The following is a 13,133-nucleotide window of genomic DNA, read 5'->3' as shown; positions in this document are numbered from 1 at the left end:
TATATATATATATAGAGAGAGAGAGAGAGAGAGAGAGAGAGCATGCAAGAGTTCTGTATCTTTCTACAGGCAATCAGTGCTCTAACAATGTCTTCTTCGATAATATCTGCACGGGAGTTCTTCATGCAGACAGATACTGTGAGCTCGTGCTGAATGCATGCAACGATAAATCAATATGGTGTAGCATACTAATACTAGTTACTTATACAATTCCCAGCGGAGTTATTCAGAACATATGATGATTGCATTCATGTATCAGTGCTCATCATCTATATTTAAGCAAAAGAATAATAGTTCTTTTGCATATGGTCTCTTCTTGCACCGTTATGGCTGAATGATATGGCTGGTCATCAGGTCATGACCTTCTCCAAGAACAACACCCATCTAAACTTCTAAACCATAAATCTGACTGTTTTTTTTTTCCCCTTTTTTGAGATCAAATCAAGAAATCAGCTGAAACATGACAATTGAGTAGGTTATTGTTATCACCCATCAATAAAGAATGGGAGGAATAAGATGTGTGTGATACAAGGGTCCACTAAGACATGAAGCAGGAGACATGCAGCAATGAAATGTGTGTGATACAAGGGTCCACTAGCACAGCTGACCTAAACAGGAGTCTTAGTTAAAATATGAAACAGAGACCATGCACCATAAAAGTTTGGTGAATAGGACAAGGATGCATGGCTGCTCATCACATGGATAAATGTGTGTGAAACCTCTCAATCGTAATCAATGAACTTGTTGGTGGCACCAGGGAAATAGTAAATTTGAGCTAATACAAAAGATTTAGTCAAAAATATTGTATTACTTTAAGTCCACCTCCAAAAGGAGATTAACTGAATCTCTAAATATATACATATGAATGTGATTAATCTGAAATATGCTGTGTTAACAGCTCATGATGTGTTCTAAACAATGATGTGCAGATAGCAATGACAGGTTGCAGAATCTGGGAAGTAGTAACCATCTATCTACATATACTTACAAACAAACACACACAAATGTTATTAATCTGAAGTATGTTGTGTTAATAGCTCATGATGTGTTCTCAAGAGTGATGCACAGACAAAAATGAGAGGTTGTTGAAGAACTTTCTTGGTAACTTTAATTTCTTAACAGGTATTTGTTGCTGGCATCTGGAAAAGTAGTAGTAACCTTAAGCTAAAATAAAGATTCAGTCAGACAATGCTATTACTGTGGGTTCACCTCTTAAAGGAGGTGAAGACAGTGCTATTACTCCCATTGTTAACACAGCTCATGATGTGTTCTAAAGAATGATGCACATATAACAATGGGAGTTTGCTCAAGAACTTTCTTGGTAATTACCTTCTTAACTATATATATATATATATAATGATGTGCAGATAGCAATGGGAGGTTGCTGAAGAACTTTCTTGGTAACTTACCTTGAGTCAACTCTGGTCTCTAAGATTCCACAGCTGATACCCACAAGAGTAAGACAAATATATTTGTGTGATCCAATGCACAAGAAAGGATCTGTACCTCTACTGCTTGGTTTTGTTTCTTCCTATGCTTTGAGCCTGGTTGATGCTGTGGTAGCATCTCTGGGGATTTGCACCATTGTCCTTGGAGCTTAAGATTTAGTGCCAAAGGAAGGATTAGGGATGAATGCAACCCTTGTCAGTCCCTTTCATAGTGGCTAATCAGAACACTAGTCATTGTTAAATTTTTGATGTTTTTTACATCACAAGTGTCATATTGTAGCATTGTCCTGTATAATTATGTCTTCTTTGTCTTCATATACATACACATTTATTTATGACAAAAAATACTTTTAGTCTGTCCCCCTAGTCAATCTGGTGTCAAGATAGGGGTTAGAAGTTCAAGTCCTACTGTGAGAATCTAGCATGCATATTATATAATGTTTGAACGGAAGGAATAAATTAAAAAAAGTAATAAAGTTCATTTCTAATTTTCTTTAAGAACTTGAACATGCAGACCATTGAAATTATTCCCATATGATCAACGCACACAAAAACATAGAACTGGCCATCAATTTCTCCTAAAAGCAATGATAATTCATAATATCCCAACTATTTGGAGGTCAAAAGCTTTATACAAAACAATACAACCACTTATTTCTGTTTTAAAAAATAAGAGAATCAATGCATCATCGAAAAGTACAACGATAACAAAAATAAAAAAGATCCATGTTCATTAAATTTGACTGACATAATTTTCCATTGATTAACAGTAACCGAACACAACCCTTCATCTTTATCTTTTTCAATACGATCTTGGGAATTAAATCAACAAGAATAAACAAGCCAACAAAAATGCATCATCCAACAGTATGCAGATTAAATCAACAAAAATCAATGTGCAAACATAATACCTAGTCCATGCTAAATATTTGAGCATGTAACCCATTCCGGGTGATTAGTAGAATGTCGTACACTCATTCAGTCTCATAAGAGCAAGCCAAATCTTGAATGAGCTTTACCTTTTGGCACACAGTCATTTCCCATAAGATATTTTACCTGAAAGGAGGAAAACGGCATAAGAGAATCAGATGCTTGTCTCTACTTTCTAGAATTGCCAAAGTAATTGCGAAAACATAAGTGCTACAAATAGAATAATCATGATTAGCACGTATGCGGATTAGTAGATAGCAGCCTATACTATGCTGGCAATTTACAACTAGAAGCACTTCTTGTGAACAATTGCCGGTCCCGTCTCATCATAATCTCCCTTGGTGACATGCTGGTTTTGAGGGAAAACAACTTTAGCCAATATAGCACCACCCATCCAGGCTGAATTCTTGGATAAGTTCTCTGGCATGTATTCTGGTTGCTGAAAGAACAACAAAGGATTAGAAGAAGGTAGTCTGTCATGGAATTTTGAAATTTTGCCTCATTAAAGGTGGAAACAGAGAACAAAGGTGTAGCAGATACCTTAATAAGTGATGGTCGAATGGATGAAGAGCATAGATTAGCTTCCTTTTGGAACCGCTCTTCAAAACCTGAGGAAGTAAACATGTTAGCCTTTGTTCATTCTGAGGCAACTGGGCTTCATGATCACATGATAATTGGAGTATAAGTACCCTGACTCCAAGATAACACTCATAGGGCACTGCATGTTGCATTGGTAATGTTAGAGCTACAACTTCAGAATCAGTTCTCAAGTATAAAGAAAGGATGATGTAGAACATTTTAATTTATTTCTCACTTGAATAGATTACACTAGTTTAAGGGTTACTTTTTTTTATTTTTCTTTTCTTCTTATAATTGAGGAGTCTATAAAAAGAGGGAAAGAGATGGTAACGAAAATCATAGATAGATTGAATGAATTGAAGTTCTTTTCCCATATTATACATGTTGAGTCAAGCCACATTACTTTCACTGATGATATGATTAGGGTCACCCATGGACAAATAATTATTCTATTTGTAGTGCTTCTTGTGTCAAGACTAGAAGCACCGAAATTGTAAGAACAAAAAAGAAGGTTAAAAATGTTCTAATTTTCATTCTTCAATTATGTAGAATCAAGCATTTTGCAAGAATGAACAAAGAGAAATTTTGCAAGAATGGACAAGTTATCTGAAGAGCTACTATTACACCAATACTAATATCATGAGAAAAAAATTCCGAAAATAGAACATCCATAGAGTACAAATTCATACCAGACATAGATGCTGTACCACCACAAAGCATGGTATTTTCAAGTAGTTGACGAAGGTTCTCAGAAGAAACGCTTGAGATGCTGCGAACCAGCTGCTCAACTATCCCATACTCCTCTAAGCCCAAAATTGATGGTTGAAATAGAGCTTCCCCAACAATATAGCCCTCCCGTCCAATAGTTATAGTCTGCAAATACCTTTGTGAAAAACAACTTTAATGGAGAGAGACATTTATAGACAGGAGTATATGTAACCGTGCACACCATGCAACACATGACAAACACTACATGTGAAAACATAATCCTAAGGTGGGACGGAGAGAAAGGGGAGATAGTGAAGAAGATGAAACTTAAGGTGCAGATTCATGACAGTAAGATTGGAGATCAGCTAACAACAAACCTGACCATCAGGAAGGGTGTGCGTCTCTTTAGGCCATGTTCTTTGCGTCTCTTCAAAGGCAACTTGATCTTCTGCACACCGTGCATATTGCTCCTTCAACTTCTCAACCTCAGAAATGTCGGTGTTCATTAAGGGATTGGATTTGCGAAGTTCTTGTGTTAGTAAGTTAGTCAAATCAATTCCCCCAATTTGAAACCTTTTTGAGGCTATGTGCTGAACAGCACCTTCACAAACTGGTGCAATATCTGTCAAAATCAGATGGAACATGTCAAAATAACTTTTGACATATGTACAGTTCTGTATAAAGAATTAATCAACTCCAGTAGATAGGCAGTACTATAAGATCTTATGAGCACAAACGACCCACCAAGTCTAGCAAGAAGACTTAAGACCTTTAATATGTAAAAAAAACATATAAAGAGTTGCTGCATCAGCTTAAAAGTGAGGAATCTATAACAAGACTTCCAAACTCTACTCAGCCATTTAAGAGGCCTCACTACAAAAATACCTAATGTATTTCAAGATTGAAAAGAAATAAAGAGGGAAAAACATTTCAGTCTTCTCCAATTATCATTTCATGTGTATTGAGAAGTTAGGCCAAGATTGAAAAGACCCCACCAATGCTGGATATGGGATGGGCAATATGCAGATTTATCCATGCAAAGCGAGTAGTTCCATGATCTAAATCATAACACGCATGTTGGAATGGAGTAGGCACAGCACTGAACAAATGTCCACTCTAACAGTCTCTAAAGTGTTATAAAGAAGGAAACACATCTTTCTATAAATTGTTACTTCAGATCAAGTTATCCCAGCGGAAAAGACATGTCCAGTAATAGTTTGAGATCAACCTATATGATGATAAATTTTGGAACACTGGGTATTGAAACTTCTTCGCTAAGACGATTTAGTCAATACAAACATCAATTAGCTAGAATCATTTTTCAAGTAGATAAATTATAACTACATTAATAAATTCATTAGAAGGTTAATTTAAACCAGAAAAATCTCCTAAGAATGGCCAATGCATGGAAGGCTCACATGTTCCTATATCTGAAACACGTTGGAATGATTATCAAAAGAATGGTTTGAAGTAGAGCAATGGCTAAAAAATTATTTCCTCATTTCATTGTTCTGGCATCAGTTTACTACACAATGAAGGTTAGTTATAATCTTATTGGCTAAAATGCATACCTATTTTCCCATGTCCAATGTCAACAGTGCATCCTGAGATACGTCCTACCGCATAGAGTGATAAAACTGCTTGTTCAGAGGCATAAAAGCCTGAAACATTGAACGTTTCAAACATTAGTTGCACTAGTTGTTCTCTTATAGCCTGCAAAATAGTAATACCAATAGGTACATGAGCAACAAACGTAGTGAAACCAAATAACCAGCCACTATATTTCGTAAGCCACATGTACGTAACAGATGAAGTCCTGTAGCAGAATGCACATCAAGAAAACTTTAGGTCATTGTTCAACAAATTGTGAACAGTAAAAGACAGGCACATCTTTATTACAAATTACAAAACATATTTCTTGTTTTTCCTTTGACAACAAAATCCTGTTTATATTAAGTGGGTAAAAGAGCAGCATAAGCAAAGTGAACACATAAATGAATTCACATATTGGAATAACATATATTCATAAGAAAGTTTGTATATGGCTATTCATCATCCAATTAGATTCCATCTATATTGTTCTGTTTTCTAGCTTTGCACTTACTATCCTGATTTTAAAACATAGTTCGTGTATTGATTTAAATATTCCGACATACTTTGTCTAAAAACCGTTCCATACTGTAACAATAACAAACAACGCTGTACTGGTGACTCTAACCCGACCCAATCTAAAAAATTCATCAATGCAAACACAGTTCACAGGTTTGTTTCAGCTTTAGGAAATTTCCAACAGACCAGAACTAGTTCAATTATTATAATTTAAAACCGAACTGTACAAACCATATAAAAGAAACTGAAGCCAAAATAAGGTTGTTCAGTTTAGTTGGGTTTATTTTAGTCAGTCTCCAATGTACCTTATATCTTTTAGATAATATGCTATATAAAACCATGATAGAAATGAATTATGTTGCACTCATTATTATAGAATATATATTCAACACATCACACAATATACCTACCACATTGATGAAATTGGAATATACCACTTTTACCTATTTTATTCAATATTATTTGTGCAGTTTGGTTCAGTTTAACCATTTTCTAAACCAAAAAAGAGAATCAAACCAACAACTTGTCAGTCTCGGCTAAGCAAAACAGATCAAGCCCATCACCAAAGAGCTACCTAACAGAACCTTATGGGTCGATTCATTCGGGGTTTTTGGTTTGACTATTTCGTTTGCACTTCCTTTATTAGTTTTCTAATTGCATATATATACACCAAGAAAGATTGTTTTGGCAAAGCTGTCTCTTTTTTTTTTTTTTTTTGAAAGAGAGAAAATCTAAAATATTTGAATACAAAAATGAAAATGCATTATATGCAGAAGGGTTCAAACCAGTCAATTAAATCACCATGGCATTTGCCATTAGCTGCTCTATAATCAGCGAACAAGGATAGTGAAAAGCATCAGTTTTTCTTTCAAGGACGGCGCAGAATGATCGCACTCACGGACCTTCGGAGTGAAGAGTGGCTCGGCAAACAGAATCTGCCCTTCGTCGCCGACCTCCCATCCAAGGTCGGTGTAAAGAACATGGCGAAGCAAGTCTTCCATCGCATCCCAGTCTCTGATGAATCCCCTCACCACCGGATCCACTGTCACCTCCTCAATCATAGACGCGTCACCCCCGTCTCCATCCTCCACCACGCGCTTCATCTTGGTCGGCATTATCTGTTAAAATTCGCGAAGCAGAGGGTAAAATAAACAACGATCCTCAAGAAAGACCTACTGAAAGCCGCTAACAAGAACGAATCAGAGTTCATAATAAAGAGGGTTTTCTCGTTCATTTTTCTGTTACCAAGGCGGGATCTTGATCGGGTGAAGCGAAGCCAGCTTTAAGGAGCTTCGACCCGGCGTCGACCACCACTGCCTCCATGGATGGAGAAGAGGCGGAGCGCGGGAAATCCCAAACTCTGAGCCTGTTCGAAGCGTATCGATCTCAGCAGCGAAACCCTAAAGTCCTTAGCAGGGCTCCGACGTCTGTGAAACGCGCCCTCCCGGTGGCCCTGCGAGTCCGTTTCCCCTTGACGCTGTATTAATTGTACGAATCATTTTATATATATATCCTTGACAAGTTAGCGAATGGCATCTTTACCCTGTCAAAGCATCTGATGCTATGATCATTAAGTGACTTGTGTTAACGCTAGGATCATCAATTGTTAGTGAGACAGCAAATTGTTCTTGCCAACGATGAGTTGATATCTTATCATCGTAGGTCAAAAGGTTCAGCTAAGAAATTGGTTAGACATGTCATTTGATTGCCTCCATGTCAAAAATCTCAATAAATTAACTTATGAAAATTTGTTATAATGCTTGGAATATCAAAGATAAAAAATTTATATATTTACATAGTTTTGTTTAATGATCAAATTGGAATAACAATAGGATAAGATTATATATATATATATATATATATATATATATATATATATATTGATTTTCTTGTAGTAATGAAAACGGAGTGTCAAATTTATTTATTTTTTATGTTTTCCAAATGTTACATTGTTGATGAATACGAATGTAATTGATATATTGAGAATAAATATAATATATACCACTATTAATGATACATGCTAATAAATTTTTAAAAATATATTACAGTCTAATACATCTAAAATATTATTTAATGCTTTCACAAAAAAATAAAAGATCAATAATAATTTATAAAATATATAAATATTTTTTTTGAATTATAGTGACATTTGAATTTTTGAGAGTTTCTTTTTGGTTTAGAATATATATATATATATATATATATATATATATATATATATATATATATAAGATGGGCTCTACATTATGGGCCGTATTGGCCCGGCCCAATGAATACCAAAACTGTTCGCTGTCGTCGTCTTTCCGTCTCCATCAACGCGTACGAAAACGAGGAGAGATAAATCTGCGTCGGCTCCGTCTCTCCCACGAAATCCTCCCCATTCCACGCGCGGAAGAATTCCTGGTGCGTTCTAAACCGATCAAAGAAGGCGACACATTGATTTGCTGATTTTCCGGCGATCGCTTCTCTCCGTTGGGGCCAGGTGCTTCGATGATTCTTCTTCTTTGTTTTGGTTCGTGTTTTGTCATCCTGTCCTGCAAAGGATTTAGGGTTTTTCTTGCGTTTAGTTACTCTGCGTTGCTTAAGCGCGCGGAATCCAGTCGGATTTGATAATCCGCGGAATTCGGCAGATAATCTTAGCTTTATCCGTTTGGTTGTTTCAGGAAAAGGAAAAACAGATGTTTTTGCTCGTTTTTAGCTCGGAGGAAGATTTTCGCGTCTTTTTCTATTATGTTCTTCTAAAAATTATGTTTTTACGTATCATGTGGGAGAAAAGAAAAACTCTCTCTAGTCCAGATTTTATCCGCCAATGTATGTGATAAGATATTTGATGCTATGAAAAGTTTCTAATTTAGCATATTCTTATGATGATTTGTATTGGTAGAATTCTGTTAGCAAATTATTGTTTTTGGATGAATGACTTCCTTTTGCAATTGTATAATGTAACTGTATATGATACTGTTGGATTAGATACAGTTCAGCTATGCAGAGTCAACTTGTTTGCAGCGGTTGCAGGAGCATTCTTCTTTACCCGAGGGGAGCCACCGACGTGCGTTGTGCAATATGCAGCACAATAACTGCAGCTGCCTCTCCAGGTACCTCTTTTACATCTTTGGATTCTACTAATTATCGTCAAATGTTGATTGTTGTGAATTTCTGTCTTAAATGAGGCCTGATTGTTTCTGAAGTATAGTCATGTTACTTTTTTGGATATATATTGGCATTAAATATCTTAGGTGGTTTTCTGTGAAATTGGGTGTCTATTACTTTCTGTGCATTCAAAAAGTGTTCCTGTTATCATGTGTATCTTTATCTATGAGCACCAGTACTTTATCAATATGAATTACCTGAGAGACTCTTTTGAATAACTTAGTCTATAGCTTGTCATAACAATCTTTGATTGTTAAAAATTCAAATGGCTTATAAATGAGAAACGGAATAATTGTAAGTTTCACTAGGATGTTGTTATTGCATTATTGGTGGCCTCATGGGTTGTTTAAGTCGTCAGTGGAATTGAATTACTGATAGAGAATCCTTGTGCTTAGTCGGTGAACTAAGTCATTTTGAACATCACCTAGGTAACCAATAACGAAATGGATGCTTATCAAATATGGAGATTCACGGATATTTCTTATTTTATTTTTTTGTAATTTGTTTTCGTTTTTCTTTTTTGAAGTATTGAGATGGTTAGGCGGAAAACTCAGATTTTTGTCTTTCAATTTGCATATTTTCCTCTCATTTAAGATATGTAGGTTCTTTGTGGGTTCTTGAAGTCAAGCGTGTGGTTACTTATACCACTTATTACCCACCTTTAACATGTACATGTTAACCAAACTGCGTAGCTATTGCTGAGTTGGGACACCGTGGACATGTTAACCAAACTACACAGGTAATGCTTGGTTGGGACATCATTGTTATTATTGACTACTGAGAATGGTCATTAATGTAGTGTTAACAAGTTTCAACTTGCTTAACTGGAAGAAGAAGCTTGCCAAATCTAGATGATTGTCCACAACTTCTTAGGAAATGCAGACTCTATGCATTGTTCTAGCATTAGAATGGAACTCTTTCTGGTTTGGTTTTTGTCCAGCTAATGTGGTCCCAAGCTAAGAGGATTTTAATCTGTAACGGGGAAAATTGAAGTCATGTAAATTTTCTTCTCTGGATAGGGCTCAATTATATCTGCTTCTGTTGTTAGTCAGACAGGAACCTTTGGCCCTTTTCCTGTCTGATCAATTCCGGAGAGTTTCTTTGATGTGATGAAATATATTCCGATCTTTTAAGTCCATATATATGTACCTGTGATATGTTTTCTCTGGCTGCAATACAACCTACACAATCTTCTCTGGAACAAACATTTTTTCTCTAGAGGAATTGTTATTCCCTCCAACCTGGCCTTATTACATATTGTTGATTGCAACTATTAAGACATCTGAGAACAATTATCATTCTTTTCTGACTTAAACAGATGTATTTTTTAATTTTATTTGGCTTTGTAAAGTTTGGATAATGAAATTTGCAGGAATGGAGATGGCTCAGCTTGTGTGTGGAGGTTGTCGAACATTGTTGATGTACTCTCGTGGTGCTACAAGCGTAAGGTGCTCCTGTTGTAACACAATCAATATCACAGGAGCAGGTATCCATTATTATTTTCTATAATTAATTGTTGTGAAAGTTCACTATGCAATTTGATACAGCTTAAAATAGTCACACAGTAGTTCTTTAATGCTTGTGTTGTTTAACATGAGATGCAATGTTCTTCTAGTACATTTATTGCTTCATGCTGTTCATATCATCCATTCTTGCATCATAATCTGAGAACAATTGACCGTACATGTCAGTTGTTCTGCATCTTACATGGTGCAGGATAAACTGAGAAAAATGAAACTAAAATAGGGAGAAAAATTGATCAAAGAGAGGAACATGAAGACGTCATTGTCCCAGGTAAAACCAATATGTCATACATGGTATATATCACAGCTGTGTATTCTTCATTGATGTACAAAAACATGGATTAAGTCTGATTGTATAATCCATGATATCTGTGCATTATCAGATGTGTTCTTATATTTCGTAGTTAAATGGACTATATTCTTACTGACAAATTTCTAGGATCATTATAATACAAACCACAAATACGAAACTGTCAGTGTTAACGATAAAAAGAGACATTGCTGCTTTTTGATCTTGAATTAGTTCTTTTATTCTGATGGAATGCAGCGATGCCAGCGAATCAGGTTGCTCATGTGAACTGTGGCCAATGTCATACAAGGCTGATGTACCCTTATGGAGCACCATCTGTCAAATGTGCAATTTGCCAGTATATTACAAACGTTGGGGTATAATTTTTTGTTTTTCTCTTTTGCTTTTAATTCACCATCTTCTTGTAATGATTTACTTTACCTATTATCGAAGATGCCTAATACGAGAGTTCCAGGCCCTGCTGCACACAGGCCTAATGAGAGTGCTCCTGTCCTGCCATCAACTTCGGTTGTATGCTCAAATTCCAAAGTCTTTTTTCGGTTGACCAAGTTTATTCATGTTGACATTATGCCTTTTCTGTTTTCTTTTGGGTTATGTAGCACTCTTCTCAACCATCAAACATGACTGTAGTTGTTGAGAATCCGATGTCACTGAATGAGAGCGGCAAACTGGTAAGCGTTGATGTTCCATTTTGTCTGAGTTCAGCTGTATTGAAATTTTTATAATGTTTATGATGTAGGTGAGCAATGTTGTGGTTGGAGTTAACAAAGGAAAGAAATGACATCAGGCCAGTTGCAGAGGTCACCTTGGTTGGTATGCAAGTCAAATGAGGATCAAGTCTCTCCTTCCTGGGGATCAGAGTTTTACTGGTGATCACACTATGCCAGGGAACTGCATTCTTTTTGTTTTGTGCATGATAATGGAATTTGATGTAGTTCCATTTTTCTTGGAATACCTACTATTTAATGTACATTTCTCATTGGAAGTTCATGTTAATGAAGCTTTAAAATGGATCTGGAAATGTGCTGGCCAGGTCAAAATTTAGGAATAAGTGTATTTTTACATTGATTTGGGAACCTTGTGATTGTTGTTGGATTGCGAACAGATTAAGAAGATTGTGCCTCACTGGGATCCAGCTTCTGTGATCTATGGTTAGAGGGTCACTCAGTTTTGCGGCCTACCCATTTGCAACATCTTGATGATTGTATGCTTTTGGTAACTATTTATTTCCTTGGAGAACTTTCGGAATTTAGAGCAGGAATAAAGAAAGCAATGGTTGCAGGACCTCAATCTACCTTGAATGTTAGGAAAATCTAACGACTGTAATCTGTGTGTGGTTTGTTACTCTCAGAATTTTGACAATAAATTGGTGCCTCCTCAGTGTTTCATACTTCCAATTCTGTTGATTTAGATGAAAAAAGTATCAGAAGGGATTGGTTAGATCTTTGATGTAAAAATGGATGAGGTTAGGTATTTGTGAACCAAATATATATATATATATATATATATACTTATTTATTTTTTCTTGGTATAACGTTGGGAATTTTTTATGTTTAAAATAAGGTAAAATCATCTCTATGGTTGAGAACAACAGTTTGTGTATTGTATTATAAATTAAGTCTACATAATTAAAAAGATGTGATGATTTACTTCAAAAAAAATGAGCAATTAAAAATAGTGAATATTTGACACGATTGGATACAAAAAGGAATGATGATTTACTGATTTACTGAAAAAAAAAGAGCAATTAAAAATAGTGATTAATAGACACAATTGGATATAAAAAAATATTATACAAAAATAAATAAATAAAACTCAAATACACCTGTATTATCTAATAGATATCAAATGGTTGTGATAGACAAAAGGCTTCAACTCTTGACCTCAGGATCACAAATAATCCATTACATCTATGCCATCACCTCATTATTATATGATTAGTATGCTATTTCATAATTAAATTCAATAAGTAACTTAAAAAATAAATAAAATAGACACAATTGGATAGAAAAATCATTAGGCAAAAAAGAACAAAGCTCGGATGAGCCTATGTCATCTTATAAATATCAAGCGATTGTGATGGATCCAAATCTATCATCAAACAATAAATATCTTTATTGTTTTATTTTATTTAATAGGGTGAGACTAATATGCAAGCCAACTATGCAACCAACCAATTATCGTATAATTAGTATACTGCTTCAGAGGGCATACTGTTTTCTATTGCCTACAGAAGAAGTTGGCGTTCAGCTGCTTCGAGTGATCTCAGTGATGTGGGTGTCACCTGTTCGACATATCAACCTACATCTGAGTTTGTAGTAGATGGTTTAACTGTAAACGAATGGATTGTCGAGGCCTTAATGACAGTATTTCTGA

At 35.5% G+C, this 13,133-nt stretch overlaps 2 protein-coding genes across 7 annotated transcripts; one reads left to right on the top strand and one right to left on the bottom strand.

Moving 5' to 3' along the window:
- Positions 1 to 2,301: 2,301 nt before the first annotated feature.
- On the bottom strand, positions 2,302 to 7,259 carry LOC135622861 (actin-related protein 7-like). Of its 2 annotated transcripts, XM_065125126.1 has the most exons (8): positions 7,020 to 7,259; positions 6,677 to 6,892; positions 5,237 to 5,378; positions 4,043 to 4,287; positions 3,647 to 3,830; positions 2,919 to 2,986; positions 2,663 to 2,817; positions 2,302 to 2,504 (listed from the first exon to the last, which is right to left on the bottom strand). In XM_065125126.1, exons 1-7 carry the CDS (start codon positions 7,095 to 7,097, stop codon positions 2,665 to 2,667), a joined length of 1,086 nt encoding a protein of 361 aa, XP_064981198.1. In that variant the 5' UTR covers positions 7,098 to 7,259; the 3' UTR covers positions 2,302 to 2,504; positions 2,663 to 2,664. The 2 variants fall into 2 exon arrangements, with proteins under 2 accessions (XP_064981198.1, XP_064981197.1); XM_065125125.1 differs by having other exon boundaries at positions 2,302 to 2,817.
- An 838-nt stretch (positions 7,260 to 8,097) lies between these two features.
- LOC135622862 (protein LOL2-like) lies at positions 8,098 to 11,833 on the top strand. Of its 5 annotated transcripts, none has more exons than XM_065125131.1 (7): positions 8,098 to 8,256; positions 8,745 to 8,869; positions 10,297 to 10,410; positions 10,995 to 11,113; positions 11,190 to 11,264; positions 11,357 to 11,428; positions 11,497 to 11,833. In XM_065125131.1, exons 2-7 carry the CDS (start codon positions 8,758 to 8,760, stop codon positions 11,536 to 11,538), a joined length of 534 nt encoding a protein of 177 aa, XP_064981203.1. In that variant the 5' UTR covers positions 8,098 to 8,256; positions 8,745 to 8,757; the 3' UTR covers positions 11,539 to 11,833. The 5 variants fall into 5 exon arrangements, 4 of the variants coding, with proteins under 4 accessions (XP_064981203.1, XP_064981200.1, XP_064981199.1 ...); XM_065125128.1 differs by having other exon boundaries at positions 11,190 to 11,267; XR_010491185.1 differs by having other exon boundaries at positions 11,212 to 11,428.
- The last annotated feature ends 1,300 nt before the right edge of the window (positions 11,834 to 13,133 follow it).

This window comes from Musa acuminata, chromosome BXJ2-9 (assembly GCF_036884655.1).
Source record: "Musa acuminata AAA Group cultivar baxijiao chromosome BXJ2-9, Cavendish_Baxijiao_AAA, whole genome shotgun sequence".
Taxonomy (NCBI): domain Eukaryota; kingdom Viridiplantae; phylum Streptophyta; class Magnoliopsida; order Zingiberales; family Musaceae; genus Musa; species Musa acuminata.
The sequence above is the reverse complement of the archived record's forward strand: the minus strand, read 5'-3'. Positions and strand labels throughout refer to the sequence as shown.